The 24,861-nt window shown below is 40.2% G+C and overlaps 1 protein-coding gene across 3 annotated transcripts in view; it reads left to right on the forward strand.

The window, feature by feature from the left end:
• P2RX1 (purinergic receptor P2X 1) overlaps window positions 1-24,861 on the forward strand; it is an 834,383-nt gene that overhangs the window by 357,181 nt on the left and 452,341 nt on the right. For all 3 annotated transcript variants that reach the window (XM_044082908.1, XM_044082906.1, XM_044082907.1), the window contains one exon: window positions 23,616-23,712. In XM_044082908.1, the coding sequence (XP_043938843.1) occupies window positions 23,616-23,712 (97 nt within the window). The remainder of the gene's footprint in view (window positions 1-23,615; window positions 23,713-24,861) is intronic.

Below are 24,861 nucleotides of genomic sequence, written 5' to 3' on the forward strand. Positions count from 1 at the left end.
GCAATAGAAAACTGGATGAAATTGTAACAGAGCATCTGCAGATTCTATTTCAGCAACCCATTTTATAAATGAAATAGCATTAAAGAAATGGCATTGCATGTGCTGTAGTGTTGATTTAATGTATACCATAATTAGATGTAAACACAAAAAATTGATTCCCTTCTGATTTAACTGTCATTGTAACCAGCTGTATTACTGGTTGCATTTTTTTTTTGCTTGAGAGAAGCATATAAATAAATATATATATATATATATATATATATATATATATATATATATATATATATATATATATATATATATCTTTAATTCTGAATTGTTTTCAAAAACCTGGTGTTGGTTTGTGTGTACGTCTGCATGATTTGCATCTCACCTAGCTACGTAATTGCCTTACATTGCCTTACGTGGCTGTTACGCTTTGCCTCCCAGGGACTGCTGGTGGCTCCTTAAGCATTGGTGAAACATTTATTATTCATTTTTTTCCCAGAGTTCTATGCCTTTAGATTCTACTACCTGCATGACTTTGAGAATGTCCCACTTGGCATGCTTTAAGAGTTATGTCATAATTAATTCATCTTGGTTTTAAAATAACTTGTTTAGGCAATCTCAACTTTTATTCTAACAATTCTTTATACTGATATTTTGTCTTATTGATATCTTATGTATTTTGCTGTTAGTTTTGATTTTTTTTTTTTGTTTTGTTTTTGTTTTATTTTTATTGCTATTCATTATTGTTTAAATGCTTTGGATAAAGTACAGAAGCTGCTCTTGGGAGTTTGTTTTTGCAGAGGTTGGTGAGCTTGAGGTATTAAGTAGAGCATAGAGATACAACCCAGAACCAGTCAAGGGTTTCTTTACTCTTATGCCCCATTATGAGCCAAACTGTTATAGATACATTTTACAGTTGATATATGCTATATTTTTTTATTTGTATATGGATACTCATATAAACAGATGCAAATACATGTGTGTAAACAAGCATACACCCCCTCCCCCCCATACACACACTGTATGCCAGTACTGTTTTTTACAAGGATAAAGCCTTGAATATGAGATTATGGCCCAAGTGACCTGAGTTTGATTACGAACTCCTGCCTCAGAGGTATTATGAAGGGATGATGGGTATGTCTATCCTGGGGGAGAGGGCGTGCCCATGGGTGTACCTAGGAGTTTATCTCCAGCTGAGGTTGAGGAGGCACAGGGGGATGTTTTCTTTAGGGAAGCAGGGCATTGGATGAGTAACAGCAGAGGTAGGACGCTATGCCAGCATACACTGCATGGCTGCCCCAAGACAGTACATATGTGCATGTGGGAGGTAACTTAGGGCATAACAATAAATCCTTCTCAGCAGCAATATGACTCTGCCCTGAGGTACCTCATTCTCCCCAACACCTAGAACATTCTTCTGAACACCCAGAACATAGGTCAGAGAAAGTCTGTGGAAGGCCTGTCACTTTTGGTAGACTCAGTGAATAGATCTCGGAGACAGCGGATGGTCAGCTGTCTTGTCTAGGGTGGGACAAAAATAAAAAATAAACTCACACACACACACACACACACACACACACACACACACACACACACACACACACACACACACACACACACACACACACACACAAAATGCTCAGTAAAGACAATATTTAGTGATGAGGCAAATAACACAAAGGCAATGGTTACTGTAAAAGGTAATATGTAATGATATTCAGGAGTACATTTTCACTGACCCGGTGAGGAAAAAAAAGAATAGAGTAAACTTCCAACAGATAAGTTGGCAAATATTCATTAAGGACATTGAAATGGTCAAGGAACAGCCATATGTAGGTGTTAATAGTATGACGACAGCAAATATCTGTGGACTCTTTCGCTGGTAGGTGACTAGGCAAGCTATCTACAGGCAGTGGTCCTTAGCTGTGGTCCTTAGCTGTTATCCACATTTCCATTCAGGCAGCTTCAACTGCAGAGTGGGTCAGCTGCAACTGCAGAGTAGCCAGTTGCACAGTGCAACAAATATACTACCAGAAATGAGGGAGATGTTCCATTTGCCTATCACATTTAATATGGCACCAGCCATTCTTGAAATAATAAAACTAAATGAAAGTTTCATCATTAATTGTGTACTACCTTATCTTACCAGTCTTATTTGTGATGGGTAAAGAACAGATTTCTTTTAAGAACAATTAAAAACTGACTGAAGGATTAGTACCATTTTTTCCTTCCAAGATAGTATAATTCAGATGAACCTTCACGTCAAAAGGCATGTCAGCCTTGTCAGAGGGCTATTTTTACTTCTGTAAATGTATTCCCACAACAGTGATGCTTAGTTTTCTGCCACATGACCCATCCTCCTAGTAATAAGTGAAACATTAAAAGTCAACAGCATTACCTTCATGTTAATTTTTCTAAAAAATGTACCTAGAATTAAACATACACTCACATGTTATTGTTTGATAACAGTCGTTTGCTCCCTAGTAATTCATAGGAATGTGGTTTATATAATTGTTTCACTATACAGTGCAACCTGACCATTCTAGCTGTTTCTGTTTAGTGGGTTCAGAAACTGTACCCTGGCAAGCTGCCTACCCTCTTTTATATGGCAGAAACTATTCTGAGATTGGGTACACCTGGGGAAACCTAAGGAAATTTCCATTTTGTGAAACAGCCTTGATGATCTGGGTTTTTCGGTTTGATGAAATGATCACAAGATAGAAAACTAAACCATAGTTTTCATTTTTACAAATACAGTGCTTTACCATCTTTAGATTTATTTGTAAGCACTTAGTAATTTTGTGCTGAAGCAGTATAGTTAAGTATCATAGATGATATGTGTGTGTGTGTGTGTGTGTGTGTGTGTGTGTGTGTGTGTGTGTGTCTGTCTGTATCTATAGTTTTGACTGGGAAATGGGAAGATGTAATACAGTCCATTTCTTGTATTAGATCAAAACAAAGCATTATCTGATAATGTACTCAATATACTACCATTTCAACTTATTAAAACAAGAGTTATTTACTTTGAGGATGACAACTCAAGAGGATTTTTTGATCATTTAATAAGCATGAGAAAAACACGTGTTTGCAGGAACTCAATAGGTTCCATTACCAAAGTACAATCACTAGAGAAACACACACACACACACACACACACACACACACACACACACACACACACACACACACACATGCTAGAGACACCCATGCAAATGCATTTATGTCTGATTACAACAGCAGTAAAAGGCTTAAGTCCTCTAGAATAGTTCAAGACGAGAATGAAAAATTTACTACATCATTTTTTAAACACTTGTCTTTCTGATGTAGTTTTTGTATATCTGCCAGAAAATCCATCCATCCAACCACAACTCATTTTCTCAATTTTACACATGGGTCAGGGTGTAACGTCAGCAGTGACAATTAACTAAAGCCAATGTTCCAACTGCAGGGTGGCTAACCCTGCCTCTGTTGTTCTTCCATACCCCATATGCATACTCACATCTATGGTTAATTTAGTTTGTCCAGTCCACATACTATTAAAATCTTACATTTCCTTATCCAAACATTGTGGGACAGAAATATATGTAACTTTAATGAGTCAAACAACAATAAATAAAGCAGAAACTTAAAACAATTAGCAGCACTATGGTTAGAATGCTATATTCATAATAATTACCAGGTGGGTGTTTTATTGCAATTTACTCCTGACTTATAAATTAATTGCTAAGCCCTAAGCTATACTAGGTGAATTTTCAGACAACATCACAGAAAGAGACACAAATGCAGAAATCAAGCTCACAAGTATGTACATCACAAGTTCAAGGGCAACTGTTTCCTTCTCCACTGTCTGTTCATTCAGCAGTATGACTCGTATCTTTCTCATACAGAAACCGCAGATGTAATTAATCAGTTTCACATTTACCTGCTAATGAATTTGTTTCCCTTTCTTGGTTAGTTACATTCTTATTGAATTTTCTAATTGCACTTGTACAGCCTTTACCTTCCTGGGCTATTAGTAGTCACAGATTTGTCATCACAGGGCAAAATAATTAGTTTATTTCATGGCTGCTGTTCATTCCATACCTTATGCAAAATAGAGGCATTTTCCAACAAAAGGCAGTTGCAAACTTCAGTTCTAACGTTATATGCATTTTTGTTTTACATTGAATAGAAAAGGTCACAAGATGTTCATCGTGCATACAGCTGCAGTCATAACAGATGGGTTATCCTGCCGTCAGGTGGGTCCTCGGTCGGCCGAATTCCAAAGTCTAGGTCCGGCGTTGGTTGTCATCGCTTCTTCCCTGACATCAGTGCGGCAGGGGTATAAAAGAACCAGCCGATGCCATTTTCTTCAGTCTTTCTTGCCGCGCGGTGCCCGAAGCAGAAGCAGTTTGCAAGTGCTGGTCGGCCAGCTCCTGAGATTTACGAAAATTTTCAGCCGAAGTCTTCTTGAAAGCTAAGTACCCCGTTGGGGAAACTTTTCTTGCCTCAGACTGATGTCAGACAAAGTTAATAATTGCATTTCATGTGGGAAGCAAATACCGCATAAGGATTTCCATTCCTTCTGCATTCCTTGCTTAGGCCCAGACCACGATGTCTCGGCCTGTCGTTTTTGTGCTAGATTCAACAAACGCACTATTAAGCGTCAGGCGGAGTTCGCCCAACACTATTTTGGTAAAAAATTTAATTACATTATGTCGTCGGATACTCTGACTCCAGTTTTGAGTAAAAGACGCAAAGATAAGGACCGACATACGAGGTCCGCGACTTCTACCGACACCACGCTAAAGCCGATTACAGGTGTTCCGGTTCTCAGCGAGGTGCCTACTCCGCCCCTGAGTACCGATGATGCTTCCTTAGCGGTGTCTTCTGTGCCCGAGGTCACAGGCTCCTCGGCCCCCACTCCAACTACAGATACCAACGCCACTCTTGGCGGGGAAACTCAGAGTTTAGACAGGCCTGCCACCTCTCTAGGTGTCTTCAGGCCTTCCTCTTTTTCCATTAAGGCTTTCACAAAATCTAAAGCAGCCATGAAAACTAAAAGACAAGCTCTACAGAGCCCCTCTCAAGGCCCCATGCCTAAAAAACAGATGCTCAAAATGGCTGAGGATTTGATTACTCTTATCAGGGGTTCTCAACCCCCCTCGGACAAAAGGCCCAGATTGGAGGAAGACTTCCCTTCCTCAGACCAAGCCTGTATTACCTCAGAACATTCTGAGGACCAGGAATATTCATATTCCCCTTTTGAAGATTCTGATGCTGAGGAGTCCATTCCCTCGGTCTCCCCCCCTGAGGACTATTCTTTTGGGGAAACCTTACATACCTTGAGGGAACACTTTCACTGGGAAGGCCAAGATTACTCAGATTCCAAGAAAAGGCTCAGGGATTTTCTCTTGCTTCCTCAGCACAGGCCTCTGGGTATCCCTCCTGTCCTGGATATTTTAGATGCTGTGTACACAGAAGCCAGCCTCAACCCAGATTCTTTACCTCCAGCTCCTGTTAAACCTGACAGGTACTACTGGGTTCCTGATTCACACCAATTCCTATACAAAAGCCATGCTGCTGACCCAGAAAGTATTTCACAGGGTCCCAAGGGAATTAAGGCTTCTACTGCCAAAAACCCATTACCTTCAGAGAGAGATTCCAGAGCTTTAGAAAGGTGGGGGAAAAAGGTGTACACCTCGGCCACTTTAACCATGAGGGCTTTAAACTGTCAGTTCCATATGTTAAAGTATCAACAGTTTTTGTTATCTCAGTTGAAAAGCAAAATGGCACAACTTGAACAACCAGACTTAAAGGAGTTGCAGGATTTGTTGCATAGTGCAGAGCAAGTGGGTAAACATACCTTGCAATGTGGTTTTGATGCTTTAGAGGCCTCTTGTAGAGCTGCTGTTACAGGGTCTGTCATACGTAGACATGCTTGGCTCAAAGAGCAAACCTTACCAGATCATGTCAAAGCTAAATTACTAGATGCACCTCTTCAAAAAGATGTATTGTTTGGTGTTAAAGCTGAGGAGGTACTAAAGAAAATGGAGGAAAAGGCAAGATCAATGCAAACAGTGAAAGATTTCCTACAGGTACAACCTTCACGTTTCAGCAGAAACTGGCCTTCAAAAAATTGGTCCTTTCCAGCCACGGACAGACCTCAAAGAGGTAGATACAGGCGCCCGAGGGGTAGAGGACAATCTCAAGGATCATTTAGAGCCAGACAATGGCAAGCACCTACACCAAGAGGTAGAGAGGATAGATCACAGTCATTCAGAAAGCAGACACAATGACTTTCCCCTTTGCACGCCAAGCAAAGCTTTAATGGCAGCACCTTTAGGCGGAAAACTGGCATTATTTTCAAAAAATTGGCATATTGTCACAAAAGACAAATGGATCCTGGACATTATAGACAGAGGCTACAGATTCCACTTTCACACCCTTCCAAAAATGAGAGGCATGCCAAACCTGCCACAAAATCAAAGGGCAGAGGCAGAAAAACAAATTTCAGCTCTCATGGACATGAAAGCTATTCAAGAGGTACCTGCAAAAGAACAAGGTCAAGGCTTTTATTCCAGACTATTCCTGGTACCAAGGAAGGACAAAAATTGGAGACCTATTTTGGACCTATCCATCCTAAACACATATTTACTCGTACCAAAATTCAAGATGCTCACATTACAGCAGCTTCTTCCCATGCTGGGCAAGGAGTCTTGGCTGGTAACATTGGACCTCAAGGAGGCATACCTGCATGCCCCTATCAGGCAAGATTGCAGAAGATACCTCAGATTTCTTGCAGGTTCAACCCATTATCAATTCTCTGCATTGCCCTTTGGCTTATCTACTGCACCCAGAGTGTTTACGAAATGCCTGGCATCAGTAATTGCCTTCTGCAGACTTCAAGGGATACAAATATACCCATATATGGACGACTGCCTGATCCAAGCAGACAGCAAGCACATACTTCTGAAACACCTGGCCTTTGTAATAAAATTGTTGAACTTTCTAGGATACACAGTCAACAAAAAGAAATCAAAACTTATACCCTCTCAAGCAATAATTTTCCTGGGTGCCAGCTTGAATACAAACACCCAGATGGCCTACCTCACGCCAGAGAAGCAAGGGCAACTATCTCAATACTTCAGAAAAATGGCAACCTTCATCAGGCTGACTGCAAGGAAAGTCCTGCAGGCTCTGGGATTCATGGCATCTTGCATCCTGCTGATCCCATGTGCAAAGCTACATATGAGGAAACTTCAATGGTACCTAAAAAACTTATGGTCTCAACACAGCCACAGTTTGGAAGCAATCATACCACTCATTCCATGTCTTCAAAAGGAATTTCTGTGGTGGGCTCAAGCATGCCAAAGAAACATAGGTCTCCACTTCTGCATGCCTCAAGCAAATCAAATCATCACAACAGACGCCTCGGACTACGCCTGGGGGGTGTACATGGCAGATCAGTGCATTCAGGGCAAATGGTCCCAAAAAGAGAAGCACCTACACATCAATCAAAAGGAAATGCTAGCAGTACAAAATGCTGTTATGGCCTTCAAAGACCTACTGCATCCAGGCCAGCTATTGATAAGAACAGACAACACCACAGTGATGTGGTACATAAACAAACAGGGAGGAACTCATTCATACCCCCTGTGCAGACTAGCCATGTCCCTTTGGAACACGGCTCTGGAATTGCAAATCCAACTTCAAGCACAATTTCTGCCAGGGAAGGAAAACACGCTGGCAGACAACCTAAGCAGAAATATGATAGATCCACATGAATAGAAGTTGCATCCTCAAGTTTTCGCAAAGATAATTCAGGCATGGGGTCGGCCAGACATAGATCTCTTTGCTACCCACAGAAATTATCAACTGAAAAAAATTTGCTCAAGGACCTATCATCCACAGGCTTGGAAAGTGGATGCACTTTCTTTCAATTGGACAACATTGACAGTCTATGCCTTTCTACCTCTTCCTCTGCTGCCCAAAGTTCTATTAAAAGCCAGAACAGAGAGGCCAAAGATGATTCTCATTGCTCCAGACTGGCCAAGACAACACTGGTATCCACTCCTGAGGAGCCTGACGCATTCCCAACTATGGATCCTGCCTCTAGTGCCTCTTCTGTTGACCCAGCACAACTTCAAAACTCTTCACAGTCAGCTGAAAACCCTCAATCTAGCCGCATGGAGGATTCCTTGATTTCCCAACAAACCCTCCTCTCCAAGGAGGTGCAGGATGTCATTTTGGAGGCCAGAAGACCTTCTACTAGAAAAGCCTACTCCGCCAAATGGAAACGTTTTTGTGCCTGGAATCAGAAAAAGGGCCAGAATCCTTGGGTACTAAATTTACCTCAAATATTACAGTACCTAGCGGAGATGTTAAACAGTGGACTTTCCTTCTCCTCCATCAAGATCCATGCTTCAGCCATTTCTGCACAATACAACACTGATCCTCCTTTATTCTCTCATCCTCTCTTAAGACAGTTCCTCAGAGGGGCTAAGAATATAAACCCCCCAAGGAAACCACCAGTACCTGCTTGGGACCTCAACTTCATTTTAGAAAAACTGACCCTGCCTCCATTTGAGCCAGCTGCTTCAACTGAACTGCAATATTTGTCATGGAAAACAGCCTTCCTTCTGGCTATCACCTCAGCACGCAGGGTTTCGGAACTTCAAGCCCTCATGGCTGTGCAACCCTTCATCATTTTCCATCAGGACAGAGTTTCCTTATGAACCAATCCTTCCTTCATGCCAAAGGTAGTATCCAGTGTAGCCTTGAATCAGACTATCCACTTTCCTACCTTTTATCCTAAGCCACAAAACAAAGGGGAAAGACTACTGCATTCCTTGGACATTCACAGACAACTTCGCTATTATTTGGACAGGACAAGGCGATTCAGGAAATCAGAGCAACTCTTTGTGTCCTATGCTACAGGTGCTCATGGAAAGGCTATTTCCAAACAGACAATCTCAAGATGGATAGCCCACTGCATACGCTTTTGTTACTCATTTCATGGAAAAACTGTACCTACAAGCATCAGATCTCACTCCACAAGGGCCACAGCTACCTCTGCATCTTTCCTCAGGGGGGGTCCTACCAAGGATATTTTGGAAGCAGCCACTTGGAGTTCTGTGCACACTTTCTCCAGACACTATCACCTTCCACTATACTCTAAATCTAGAGCGGGCTTTGCCACAGCAGTCTTGCAGGGCATCCTTGCTCCTCCTAGTTCCACTTAGTGCCTGCCACCCCTTTTTAGCTTTGGGATTCCACCCATCTGTTATGACTGCAGCTGTATGCACGATGAACATAGTACAGTTTTGTACCTACCATAAATGTAGATGTTCGAGTGCTAATACAGCTGCAGTCCAGGTTTCCCTCCCTCCTTCCCCTCTTGGGACAGGCCTTATGACAAACACCTCCTCATACAACCTGATTGGGGTATTCTTTTATGGTGTATTTGCTTGAAAACCACTGTTCTTTGATTATATTACATTGCATTATTGCATAAGTTTATGTTTTGCCTTCCTTCTGGGGGCACCTGACATCTGGGGCAAGAAAAACTGAAGAAAATGGCGTTGGCTGGTTCTTTTATACCCCTGCCGCACTGACATCAGGGAAGAAGCAACGACAACCGACGCTGGACCTAGACTTTGGAATTCGGCTGACCGAGGACCCGCCTGACGGCAGGATAACCCATCTGTTATGACTGCAGCTGTATTAGCACTCGAACATCTACATTTATGGTAGGTACAAAACTGTACTTTCTCACATCTTGTCACTGGAAAACACACTGCAGATTCAATCACATATTTTAGTTTACCTGCTGCCAGTTATATAAGGCATAAGTGCATCTCAAAGATCATTTGTAGTCTGATTCAGGAAACAGTGACAGATATATTCTCAAACATTACAAGGATAATAGGTAGAATGTTACGGTCTATATCATTTCATTGAACACTCAGTAGATTGAATCTGAAATGGTCTAACCCATAAGATTGGAAACTCATTTGACTGAAAACTTATTGGCTAGAAATCCTTCTCTACAACAAATATACCATAAAGAATGTTTTTGCAAGGGGGCTACTAACTCCATGGTTGCACAGTCACAGAAAAAAGAAAAAAGATCACCACGTATACAGTGATTCAGTGCTGGAGTGCAAACAGAAACATCTACAGGTCTAGGGATTCAATATGATGATGACCATTGTAATCCACAAATACTCTGCTAGCCTCACTTTCCTAATGACTCAGTTTATAAGAAATTATACCATCATATACTTTCTATAGACTTCTGCACTTTTCTGTCAAAATAGTTTTCAGTCAGATGAGTATTAAATCAAATGGGTTCAACCATTTGAGATTCAATCAAATGAGGATTCAAATAACATAGACCCAAATAGTAACAACAATGATACTGATGTATCGAGACATTGAGTTTTTGGTAATTTCAGTATGTAAGAGAGCTGTGAGTTATGTGATCTGAGCATGCAAATGAGCTTACAGAATCAGAGTGGTCATTCTAAACTTTACTGACTTCCATCACCATTTCAAGCTATAAATTCCTCCAGTTTTGCACTTGTGTTTGTTAATGCTACAAAACTGTAGTCTGGTGCTGCTTACTGAGGGTGATGCACATGCAGGAACATTTCTTTCACTTCCTTCTCAGGCATGAATCCAATTTGACTGTCCACAGCTTATTTTTTTCCTTTTTTTTTGCCTAAAATTGGTTATCTTTGCAGCAATTGAGAAGTGTAAGACACAATATCATTTTCAGGCTTGGTAATTGTCCTGAAAGTAAGCTGAGCTGATTTTCTAGGTTCATAAATTCATAGGTGTGTACTAGGCTAATGATCACTGGGGCTTTTTTAAGCGTAGCCATGCATCCCACCTCTTTCAAGTTCTGGTACCTTCGGTAGTGCAGTTTTATTTCCACATGAAATGGCAGAATACTTTATTTATTTATTTATTTATAGACATTTGTTAACCGGGTTAGTCCAACTGGGCTTCTGGTCCTTTTTCAGTGGGACCCGAAGTGAAAAGCTCCAAAACAGACAGTTTACAAAATAAAAATAACATTTACAGTAACATATGAAAAGAAATTGAGTTATACAATATCATAAACATACAAAGCAAAGAATGCACATACATTTAGTAGAAACAGACCTGTGTTAACGGAGTACAGATTATTTACATATTTACAAACATGAGTTTGGTCCAGCAGATATGATATATAAATCTGAAAGTGGTATCCTCCAGGACAGGGATTGCTATTGTTGTGAGGGGCAGCTAGTGAGCAGGGTACACCAAGGGTGGAGAGAGAGGGGGGTCAAGTTGGGGCATTACAAGAATATATTTTGGAGCTAAGAAAATGGAGTTTGAGTTTTTCCTTAAAGTGGGCTGGGTGAATAGGGATGCATATGTCTCTAGGAAGTTTGTTCCAAGTTTGGGCTATGGAGTATTTATATAAGAGTTTGCCTACTGTTTTTTTTTTTTTTTTTGGTTGGTGGGTTTGTCATAGTTGCTGATTTGAGGTATGGATAGTACGAGAAGGTATGTAAGTAGAGATGAAGGAAGAGAGAGCACGACAAGATGATGGTTTGTAGAGAGTATAACATCTGAAGTTATGATAGCAAAAGTAAGTGGGGGAATTCCAGCCATTTGAGGGATGTAAGGGCTAGGGAGTGATGTGTATTGTATGGAGAGTTTGTGATGAATCTACCAGTCGTATGGTAAGTTTGTTGGAGTTTGTTTAAGGCTGTGGTTTGAATGTTGGTGAACACTGGGGCAGCATAGAGAAGGGAGGGGAGGAGGAGAGCTTGAGCAAGGGAGAGTCTAGCATATGGAGTTAGAAATTTTTTGTTATGATATAATAAACCTAATTTCTAGTTTGTCTTTTTTATCCATTGGAGAAGGTGCATATTAAATTTGAGTTTATCATCGATGATGACTCCTAGAAGTTTAGTGTGAGCATCAGGTTTAATAATTGTGTTATCTGAGGAAGTGATAGAGAAGGAGGATTTGAGGTGGGAAAGTGAGCGGGGGAGAAATAGTAAGAGCTTGGTCTTTTTAGGGTTAAGGATGAGTAGATTATCAGTTAGCCACTGTTCGGTAGATAACAAGGTTTGTTGAGCGAGAGTATGAAGTTCAGAGATGGAGATGAGGGCTGAATCATTCGCATATTGGATGAGGGAGGATAGTTTACAAGATGTGTGGAGGTCATTGGTGAAGATATTGAACAGGAGGGGTCCCAGGATGGCGCCCCAGGGGACTCCTGTTGGGAAAGGTAAGAATGGAGAAGAGGAAGAGAGCCATTTAATAGACTGCTGCCTACTAGATAAGTAACTGGAGAACCAGGTAAGGGTGGAGGATGATAGATTGTAACTAGCAAGTTTAGATAGCAGTAGGAGATGGGAGACTGTATCAAATGCCTTTGAGAGGTCTAGGAAGAGACAAGAGATACATTTGTTGTTATCTAGAGCCTCAGCAATGGTATGGGTACTTTGTTGAACACTTATTTGGCTGACAAAATATAATGCTAATAATTTTCATCTAAGGGTTTCTTTGTCTATGTGAGGAGATGTCATATGTGAGGAGATGTCATAATTACCATCTGTAGTGCCAATAGCATATACTGTATAGGTTGAGGTTTGTTAGCTTCCTGTAGTAGTCTCGATGTTTACAAACAGGGATGTCCTTTATAAAGCATACTTGAACCTGTTCCAGCAAGTGCAAATCTGATTTAGAATAGCCAAAGAAACTTAAATTATACTCTAATGTTGGATGAATTAAACTGATGGATAGACCAGTGAGTATCTTTAGATCTCTAGCTGAGATATTTCTGATTAATAGGCCTCATTGCTGAAGGCCCTCTACTTCTGGCTCCAGGGACATATTTGGTGTACAGTAACTTCTTATTAATCCATCTGTCTATATCTTTTATAGCTCTTACTTCTTTAAGAGTTGTACAATTTAGGTGTACTTCCATGCCTGTAGTCACTTTATCTGATCTCATCACCTAACAGTTCTTATACTAAAGGCTAAACATGAGGAAGTAATCCATTCTTTCCATGAACTAGACACTCATTTAAGTAAGTAAAATCCTACCTTCTAATCACTACAGCCCCTATTTTAATGTCATCTGCTTATTTGATCATCCAGCATTTGGAATCCATTAGGATTGTATTAAAGTTGAATAAGAACTCAAAACTGACATGTGGGGTACACCTGATTTTATCGATGTCCAGTTTGAGTGACAGCCGTACAAAATGACCCTTTGTGATCTTTGAGCAAACCATCTTTCAACCCACTGTATTAAGACATGGTTAATATTGTGTTACATCATACTTGTGATGATTAATGTATAGTACAGGGTGTCAAAGGCCTAGATCTAAATCTAAAACTATGCAAACAAGGTTATAAAAACAATCATGTTGATCAGGGTTGACTGACCTTCCAAAAAGCCATTTTGATATTCCTCTAAAAGGAAAATAGCAGTTATCCACTTTCAAAAATATTAGCCAGATACCTATTAAAGCATTTACCAATCATAGATATTACGCTAATTGGTCACTATTCGAACATGATATTGACTCTGACACAGTTATATAAGAGAATGATGTATGAAACTTGCCTTTCCCTAGGGACAATGCCTTTTGAAAGTAAAGAACTCCACATGGCTGGGTTTAATCATCTGCAAATGTGCAGATGAATTGCCCAGGTAAATTGTCATTGTACATAACAAATTATTAACAAACTATTGTGTAATAAAGGGATATGCATACTAAAGCATTTCTCTAGGAATTCACTTATCTAATGTAAGACTTTTTTTCCTTAACTAATGAAAGGGAACCTTCAAATTTTAATTGTGCCTCTGCCATGGTCTTCTTTGGTTGTCTTGATACCTCTCATACTCCTTTTTTGGTACGCTCAGTTTTTTATCTTCACTACATTTGGTACCTCTTTCTTTTAATTTTTTTTTATCATTCTTTCTATTTTCTTACTCCATCATAATGATTTCAAATGACCTTGCTTACCCACACATTTTATAGTTGTTTTGTCTTCTAAATTCTGAGATCAGATTTAAAAGAGAAAATGCTAAGTACCCCCCCCTCCCCACACACCTTTTAGAGTATAAATCATTCTATGCCTTGGCAGCTATGTTTTGTTTTACCCTATCTACATCCAGTTGTTTGTAATTATGTATTGTCTGTGAAGGAGGTTGGTTTTGCTCATTGTGATAATGAGGTACCAGAAGTAGTAGCAGGAATCAAGAAAACCAACCTCGAATGCTTTTCTGAAATCAATTTGTCTGTGTTTGTTTTGTAAAGTTTTCACTCTTCTTCCTTATTTTTTACTTTTTAGAGTGACTCAGTAAAAAGCATTCTTTATTAAACAATCTTTTTTTATATATTTATTTTTTACTTTTTAGTTTTTAAGTAAAATATAACAGTAATTCTGTAATTGTCTATACAGAATTACTGTTGTATTTTACTTAAAAACTACAAGATTTATTAGAATCCATAATGTATCTTCATTGTCTTGCCTATTCACTACTGTGAGGTGCACGGGGTGCTGAAGTTCTGTGTATTGTGTATTATACAATGACTGGCCATTAATATTCAAGAATGAGCATGCTGATTGGTCAGCTCAACCAGTGTACCCGTTGTAAATTGATAATTTACCAATGGCAAAAGTCTGGCCGCTAAAGTATCATTAAGTGGCCAAATTCACTATACATTACTTGTCAGGCATAAATAAAATAAAAACACAAAATTCGTCTTCCAGTCTGTAAAAAACCCTTATTAAGGAAGTCTGAGTGCTTTCATCTGAACATAATTATGGACTTCATCAGATGATTCATATCTCTGATGAAGTCCTTAATTATGTCTGGATGAAAGTGCTAAGATTGCTTTAATAAAGTTTTTTTAAAGACTGCTTGGAAGTTGCAGTTTGTGTTTTTATTTTATTTATACTTGTCAAGTGATGTATAGTGAAATTTCACAGTGAGAGGTTATTTTAGTGTGGAGAGAACATTGTAAGTCTGAACAGTTAGGCTGAAAGCTCGAGGGAGATGGAAGTGCCTTTTTCATTTAAGAAAAACACATTGGAGATAAGCAACGCTTTATTGGGATGCTTATTTAGAGAGAAAATACTATGGATGTAACAGCACGTTGTGAATTTGAGGCTTGAATCAGCACCAAAACTGACTTTACTGACATAAATGGAAAGTAAATAATCCATGCTACCTCTCATCAAGGCCTGACATATGTGGTGTAGTCTCTCTGGTGAGTTAACACAAAGTACCTTCTCTGTTCAGTGTGGCTTCCTCACAGCAAGTGAACTTGGAATTACCCAATGCACACATTATTTGTGTGTGTGTGTGTGTGTGTGTGTGTGTGTGTGTGTGTGTGTGTGTGTGTGTGTGTGTGTGTATATACATATTGCCACTTGGTTTGTACTGGCTGCTTTACTGTTTTGAGTGATGTGTATGCCTGTAGAAGTGTATCTTTGTTAGCTGGGTTTTTTTATAAGCTTATTTGGTGTTCTTGTTTTTTTTTTTTTTTTTAAATATAGCAATGGAGATTGTCATTTCTGCATTGCTTGCTTTATAAAGGAGTGATGTACTGTGTAAGCCTGGGAATGTAAGTCCCATACACATGTGCAGTACATCATCAAAGGGCAGAATCTGCGGAAGAATATCACAGCTCCATTATACAAAGACATTATTTAAATAAGTAAGTATTTTTTCTTAAATAACGTCATTGTATAATAGCAGTAACCCATGTTAGGGTATGTGTAATGTTAGAGTCACCCATGGTTGGCTTTATTTGGTCGCTCAGGCTTCGCCCTCATGACCAAACCATACCAACCATGGGGAAATCCAGCATTACCCACACCAAGCCATGGGTTATTGCTATAAAGATTGTTTCCCAGTGGATGTAGGTGAGAGCTGAGTGGTCGAGGAATGTGACCGAACCACAGAGAGACACAGCCATAAAGCCAATTTCAACAAAAGGCATTCTAATAAATATGAAAAGCTAAAGAAAGTAAAGTATAGCAATTCAGAAAATATATTAACAAAGCAAGTCTGCTAAACTGAATAAAGTATTTTTTTGTAGTCATTTTAGAGCATTCAGTATTCATAATAGAGAATGTTAGTCCCTGTTTATCACCATATCACTTGTCTTGTTCTAGCTGATATTAGACCCGGAACTAATTCCACCTACACTAAACTCATTTTTTTCTCTCAGGTACCATCTTACCTAATTCCTCTAGCAATAGCCCCTGACCAGCAATACGTAATTCTCTTTCCAAAATTGTTTTTATTATCACCTCAGCCCTACTTTTCTTCATTCTTCAACACCCACATTCTAATTTCTGAATGTTTCTAACATCTCCCCTTCTATCAGCCATTCTACTCCAACAACAAAAAAAACATCATCCATCATCTCACTATCTGTATCATCATTTACTTTTACTGAAACTCATTCACACTTACACCACCACTTCTTCTCATGTATTATCTATTACCTGCTTGATCAATCCTTACAAGCATCCTTGACTGACCCCTGACTAAAACTAATGTGACATTCCCTATATCACCATATTTTCCTTCATTTTTCTTTCATCTCTGTTTCTCTTACCCCTCATCTCTTCCTTATTCAACAGCTCCCTAATGACATATTTCTATTGATCACATCCCTTTATCTTCCTTACCACGCTACCTCCAATCAAGTTTCTCATAACTGCATTCTTTTCCCTTCTGTAACATCTCACCTCTCTTATTCTTTCTAACAACTGCTCCCAAATGTGTTTTCCGTCCTCCTTATCACCTTGCCTCCTATACATATGAGACTTTGCCACTATCTCTATCTATAATCTTCACTACATACTAACCTTATCCTTCTTTTCTTTCAACTCACCATGACCCTTTCTGACCCAGCAATTTAAAACTCTTGCCATTTTACTGATATTACTCGAAATTCACTCAATGATCACCTTTTCCCACTAAATTCTTATTTGTGCCTATAACATCTCCCTTATCTGACAGATCTTCCTTTCCAATTGTTTAGACAGTATATCCTGTGATGTTCATCGTGTTTCACTGTTGCAGTCATTACACTCGGGTTATCCTGCTGGCAGGCTACCTGCAGTCGGCCAGAATTCCAAAGTTTAGGTCGCTTCTTCCCTGACGTCAGTGCACCAGGGGTATAAAAGATGCAGCCGACGCCATTTTCTTCAGTCTTTCTTGCCGCACGGTGCCCGAAGCAAAAGCAGTTCGCAAGTGCTGGTTGGCCGACTCCTGAGATTTTCAAAATCGAATTTCAGAACCGAAGTCTTCAATAAAGCTAAGTACCCTGTTGGAGAAACTTTTTCTTGCTCCAAACCGATGTCAGTAAAAGTTAACAATTGTATTTCTTGTGGGAAGCAAATACCTCATAAGGACTTTCACTCTTACTGTATTCCTTGCCTAGGCCCCTGACCATGACGTCATTAGTTGTCAGTTTTGTGCTAGATTCAACAAACGCACTATTAAGCATTGGTTTGATTTTGCTTTACATTACTTTGGCCGAAGGTTTAACTACATAATGCCGTCTGAACAACCGACGACTGGAATTCATAAAATACACAAAGACAAGGAAAAGGACAGGCATCCAAGGTCTAAAACCGACGACGAAGCCTCTTCTAGGCCAGTCGCTGGTTCACCAGTTCTCAGTGAGGCGCTTTGGCAGCCCCTGACACCTGCTACCTCAGAGCCACAGGCCATATCCGACTCCCATGTGGAGACACCTAAGCCTCTGGAAACTCAAGGTATTGGGCCTGCGGAAACTATTCCCTCAGATGGGTCTGGAGATGCTGAGCAGGCATCGGTTTCTGAGGGTGTTTTCAGACCTTCACAGCTTACTATTAAGTCCACTACAGGAGCCAAGGCAAAGTCAAAAACACCATTACAGACAAGGAAACAAGTACAGCATTATCCTGGACAGTCATCCATGCCTAAGAAACAGATGCTTAAAATGGCCAAGGACCTAATTACTTTGATCAGGGATTCCCATCCCCCTCCTGATAAAAGGCCTAGGCAAGACACTGACTATGCCTCCTCTGACCTGGTTTCTATTTCCTCTGATTCCTCTTCAGATCAGGGATATTCTCTCCCTCCCTATGAGGACTCTGATACTGAGGAATCTATACCTTCAGCCTCTCCGCCTGAGGATTATTCTTTTGGGGAAACCTTGCACACCATGAGGGAGCATTTCCATTGGGAGAGCCAGGATTATTCAGAATCCAAGAAAAGGCTCAGAGACTTTCTTTTATTGCCTCAGCACAGGCCCCTGGCTATCCCCCCTGTGCTTGATATTGTTGATGATGTTTTCTCTGAATCCAGTCTGTCTCCTGATTCTTTACCCCCTGCACCAGTCAAGCCAGACAGGTACTACAGGGTCCCAGACTCTCATAAATTTCTTTATAAAAACCAGAAACAATTTCTCAGGGTCCCAAAGGGGTTAAGGCTTCCACTGCAAAAAACCCTGTCCCCTCTGATAGGGATTCTAGACCTCTGGATAGATGAAGGAAAAAAGTTTACACTTCTGCTACTTTAGCTGTAAGGGCTTTAAACTGCCAGTTTCACATGCTTAAATATCAACAGTACCTCATGTCTTTGTTAAAACAGAAAATGCTTACAAACTCAGAATGTTCTGATAATAAGGAAATGCAGGATTTATTGCATGCAGCTGAACAAGTGGGAAAGCATACTCTGCAATGTGGTTTTGATTCATTAGAGGCTTCTTGTAGAGCCACAGTTACAGGCTCTGTCATTCGAAGGCATGCTTGGTTAAAAGAACAAAGTTTACTTGAACATGTTAAAGTAAAATTATTGGATGCTCCACTACAGCATGATACTTTGTTTGGTGTTAAGGCAGAAGAGGTGTTAAAGAAAATGGAGGATAAAGCAAAATCAATGCAGACAGTAAAGGATTTCTTACAGGTTCAACCACCTAGGTTTAGCAGAAACTGGCCTTCAAAAAATTGGTCCTTTCCAGTGTCAGACAGGCCACAAAGAGGCAGATACAGATGCCCAAAAGGCAGATCTCTGCCCCAAGGCTCATACAGACCTAAACAATGGGGTGCTTCAACCCCCAAAGGAGGAGAAGACAAATCACAACCTTATAGGAAACAGTCTCAATGACTTCCCTCTACAAATGCCAAGCACTTACCTTTTGGCAGCACCCTTAGGATGAAAGCTAGCATTTTTCTCACAAAACTGGCTCATGATCACCCAGGACAAATGGGTACTGAATATTGTTTCTCAGGGTTACAGGTTCCACTTTCATACCCTTCCAAAATCAAAAGGTATGGCGGACCTGCCACAAAACTAATGAGCTGAGGCACAAAAACAAATTTCTGCTCTCATGAACATGAAAGCTATTCAAAGAGTACCACAGCAAGAACAGGGACAAGGATTTTACTCAAGACTTTTCCTGGTACCCGGAAAGGACAAAGCCTGGAGACCAATACTGGACCTGTCAATCCTAAATACTTTCCTGGATGTTCCAAAATTCAAAATGTTAACACTGCAGCAACTTCTACCCATGCTGGGCAAGAAGGCTTGGCTAGTTACTTTGGACCTCAAGGAGGCATAACTGCATGTCCCAATCAGACAATCATGCAGAAGATACATCAGATTCATAGCTGGCTCAATGCATTACCAATTCTCTGCACTGCCCTTTGGCTTATCTACTGTGCCCAGGGTCTTCACAAAATGCCTGGCACCAGTAATTGCATTTTGCAGACAAAAAGGAATTCAAATATATCCCTACTTGGACAACTGCCTTATTCAAGCAGAGAGCAAGGACACTCTTCTAAAGCATCTGGCATTTGTTAAAAGATTACTAATTTGCCTAGGGTACACAGTAAATGAAAATAAATCAAAACTAGTGCCCTCTCAAGAGATAATATTCCTGGGTGCAAGCTTAAATACAACTGCCCAGATGGCTTATCTCACATCAGACAAACAAAGGCAACTGACTCATTACTTTCACATGATGGCAACAAAGACCCAGCTCCCTGCAAGACAACTTCTGCAGGCCCTGGGCTTCATGGCATCCTGCATTCTACTAATTCCATATGCAAGACTGCATACGAGGAAACTACAATGGTATCTAAAAAGTGTTTGGACTCAACTTTGCCACAGCCTGGAAACAATAATAACTCTAATTCTCTGCCTGCAGCAGGAGTTTCGATGGTGGGCACTGGCCTGTCAGCACAACAAGGGACAGCCTTTCGCCTTACCCACAGCTAGGCAGACAATAACAACGGATTCATCGAATTATGCCTGTGGGGCACATATGGCAGGAAAATGTATTCAGGGCACATGGCCCAAGGAACAAATGCATCTTCACATCAATCAAAAAGAGATGCTAGCTGTACAGAATGCCCTGACAGCCTTCAAGGATCTACTACATCCAGGACAACTATTACTAAAGAAGGACAATACCACAGTTATGTGGTACATAAACAAGCAAGGGGGCACACATTCCTTCCCCCTCTGCAGGCAAGCCATGACTTTGTGGAGCACAGCACTGACCTATCAAGTACATCTGCAGGCACAATTCCTGCCAGGAACGAAAAATACACTGGCAGATGAACTAAGCAGAAATCTCATGGATCCTCACGAATGGAAACTAAATCCACAGGTCTTCAGCATGATAACAAGGAAATGGGGACATATATCTTTTTGCCTCCCCTCACAACTGCCAACTACAGAGATTCTGTACAAGAACTTATCACTCACAAGCATGGAAAGTGGATGCTCTATCATTCAGCTGGAAAACCCTGACAGTTTATGCCTTTCCTCCACTACCTCTTCTTCCCAAGGTGCTCCTAAAAGTCAGACGAGAAGCCAAAAATGATCCTGATTGCCCCAGACTGGCCACGCCAGCACTGGTACCCAATCCTAAAGAGCTTGTCTCAAGGCCCAGCCTGGCCTTTACCTCAAATTCCTCATCTTCTGACTCAACAAAACAATCATATTCTGCACAGTCAACTCAGAACCTTAACTCTGGCTGCATGGCAGATAATATAGCCACTCAGACCACACCTCTCTCTAAAGCTGTTATGGATGTCATTTTAGAAGCCAGGAGGCCCAGCACTAGGAAATCTTATGCAGACAAATGGAATAAATTCTGTGCTTGGAACCAGGCACAAGGACTCAAACCACTTGTTCCAAATATACCTCAGATTTTACAATGCCTAACTGAAATGCTGGACAAAGGCCTACCTTCTCATCAATTAAGATCCATGCCTCTGCCATTTCAGCTCATTACAATACGGAACCTCATATTTTCTCTCATCCACTACTAAGACAGTACCTCAGAGGGGCAAAAAACATAAGACCCCCAAGGAGAGCACCAATACCTACTTGGGACCTCAACTTTGTTTTAGAAAAGCTCACACTGCCTCCTTTAGAGCCAGCCAGTACAGCTGATATAAAATTCTTATCATGGAAAACTGCTCTGCTCCTAGCAATAACTTCAGCAATAAGAGTCTCAGAGTTACAGGCATTAATGGCAGTGGAACTTTTCATCATTTTTCATCAGGACAGGGTCTCTCTAAGGACAAACCCAACAGTTATGCCAAAGGTAGTATCCAGTGTGGCTCTTAACCAAACCATTCATTTGCCAACATTCTATCCAAATCCCCAGAATAAAGGGGATAGACTTCTGCATGCTTTGGACATACACAGACAGCTACGATTCTACTTGGACAAAACAAAAGCTTTCAGAGAAACTGAGCAACTGTTTGTAGCTTATGCCGCAGGATCACAAGGAAAGCCTATCTCAAAGCAGACTATTTCAAAATGGATAGGGCACTGCATTCGCTTCTGCTATTCACAACATGGCAAGTCAGTGTCTAAGGGCATTAGGCCACATTCTACCAGAGCAGCAGCCACTTCAGCAGCCTTCCTCAGAGGAGTACCAACCAAAGACATTTTAGAGACTGCAACCTGGAGTTCAGTGCACACTTTCACCAAGCACTACCACTTACCTCTCTACTCTAAATCCAGAGCAGGCTTTGCCACTGCAGTTCTGCAGGGCCTGGTAGCCTCTCCTAATCCTATTTAGGCCCAGCCACCCAACCTCAGCTTTGGGATTCAACCCAAGTGTAATGACTGCAACAGTGAAACACGATGAACATAGTACAGTTGTGTACCTACCATAAATGTAGATGTTCGAGTGTATTCACTGTTGCAGTCCAGGTTACCCACTCACCATCCCCCCTTTCTTTGCTGGGACTTTACTGTACTTCTCAATTCTATACAACCTATGTGGTGTATTTGCTTGTAGATGAAGGAAATGTTTATTTCAGTACATGCATGCTTTTTGGCATAGTTTTTTCAGCCTACCTATTTGGGGGCACCTGACATCTGGGACAAAAAAAACTGAAGAAAATGGAGTCGGGTGCATCTTTTATACCCCTGGTGCACTGACGTCAGGGAAGAGGCGACAGCAACCGACGCCAGACCTAGACTTTGGAATTCTGGCCGACTGCGGGTAGCCTGCCAGCAGGATAACCCAAGTGTAATGACTGCAACAGTGAACACACTCAAACATCTACATTTATGGTAGGTACACAACTGTACTTTCCTTTACCCCCAAATCTCTAAGCCATACAACTCTACAACCTGTACATCTGTCCTGTCTCCCACCTTTTCCATCTTCCATGCCTTAGAATTGTGAAATTACCACATTATCCCTTCTGAAAGAAAATCACAGCTTTAAATAATCCGCCTTATACCTCAACAACAGACAACTGCACCAGCACCTCATGACATTAAATGATAATCCCGACAAGTACTACAGCAATCAGTTTGTACAGCTTTTTAATAATAAACAGCAATGACACTCACAGCTTCAGTGGTCAGTAAAAATTTCCTGAAGACTTTATCAACACAGAGACAGAAGTTTAGGAACCTTTGGAAAGTACAACATTTTTGTGTAAACATTTTAATTTAGTGTCCACAAAATACAGTATTTTCCATTAAAAAGCCTAAGCCTAATAAAATATTCATATTATGTCAAGGAGTGCATTTCTTCTGAATCAATAAATTAAGATTTCTCTCTGCAGTAAATACCTGAGAGACATGAAGTGTTACCTTAAAGAAAGTTTACCAAAATTTATTTGCAAGTTATGCTGCTAAACTGTACTGAGTTACTATTTGTTTCAAGTCTGTTAGATGTCTGGGCAACTATATGAATATCTATAAATGCCTAAGGCCCTAACTACTGTGGGTACTTTACACTGGGATTCTGCTACTTCTCCAGTGTAAAAGATGACTAGCTTTTATAATCGTGTAACTGTTTAGCAACTTTGTGACAGAAATCAGATCTGTAACTTAAGTAGTCATAAACTGTGTAGGCTATTAAAACAGTTTTTTTCTCAAAGAACTAGAGAGCAGCCAGTGAAATAATACATATTACTAAGTACAATGACACAATTCTACGTAGTTATAAAAGTCTTGGTCTTAGTGTTTTGCAGCAGGCCTAATAGGATATTCTTTTACCTGTTCTTTATCTCATGTAGCAATGATTTTTTTTTACTAGAATACCCTGATTTTAAGTTTATATTTTTCTCCTTACTAGGATACAGGACTGGGAGGTGTATACAATATGATGCAAAGACAAGGAGTTGTGAAATATTTGGATGGTGTCCAGTAGAAAATGACAGTTGTATTCCCAAGTAAGGTGGCCTTATATCTGTTTCAGATTTCATGTTTTTTTTTTCTTTTTCTTTATTTGCCTTAACTGTTTTACAGTTCTTCAAAATATGAATACTATATGGGGAAAGGAAAGATGCTCTTAAACATCTGGCATTTTGCAGAAAGGTGTTGCTTGCTAATCACATAAGTATGTCCTGATCCTTCATGGAAGCTTTTATTCTACAACCAAATCCACTCAGAAAAGGTGAATGCAAATGTATGAACAGTTTAGAGTGGTTAGCCAACTACCATGTTTCTGCAATGTGGAAGGGAAATAGTTTGCCTGGAGAAAAATCTCCAAAGATAATAGAAAAATCAGATGTTCTAGAGACTGTCACCAACACTCCGGATGCCTTGGTAAAAACATTCTACCAAGACAGTCTCAGTTAATCTCAGAAGGAAGGTAGCCCTCAACTGTAAGAATGCAGTTTGTGTAACCTCTTATGTTGGGTTTAAACTAATATAAGATCATAAACATAAAATCAAAGCGAATATGCTGTGAAAGAGTCCTGTACTCTGTACTTCTAGACCATATGTCTGGCTTTACAAACATTTGTCTAGAGATGTTTTGAAAGTGTCTGTGGTTTTACAGTTCACTAGAGTCAGTCCCATTCTTTAACCATTCTCAGTGACCCATCTTATCGTCCAGTTAATGTTTGTAAACCTCTGCTACCTGATGTGACTTCATAATCTCCTATTATTGCTGTCTTCAACTTCAGCTAATCTCAACTAATTCCTTAATTTAGCATCTGTGCTAGCTTTAAGTTTGCAGTAAAGTCCTACCCTTTGTCTTATGTAACAGAAACTGTCTGGTCTATTGTTGTTAAGTATTCACTACAGATCATTGTTTCAGGTTACTTGATCTTTTAGTGAATCTCCCCTGGGTGTTATTCCATCTGCTTTTCCATTTTCCTTTATAGTGATGCCAAATTGTTGGCCCATATTCAAATGTACTTAAGACACTAGTACTTTGGGTGTTCTTGGTTTACTATAGCTTAAATGAGTACTAATGTTTTCTCTCAGTTTAATTTGTCTAAGTCTTTTGGGTTTCTAATACCATGACTGGAATGCACCCCATTCCTAAGTCAAATTATGATCTTAGTTTGTGAAATTAGTATTTTTCAATCTTT

This window comes from Protopterus annectens, chromosome 9.part0 (assembly GCF_019279795.1).
Source record: "Protopterus annectens isolate FY-2018-M chromosome 9.part0, PAN1.0, whole genome shotgun sequence".
Classification (NCBI taxonomy): domain Eukaryota; kingdom Metazoa; phylum Chordata; order Ceratodontiformes; family Protopteridae; genus Protopterus; species Protopterus annectens.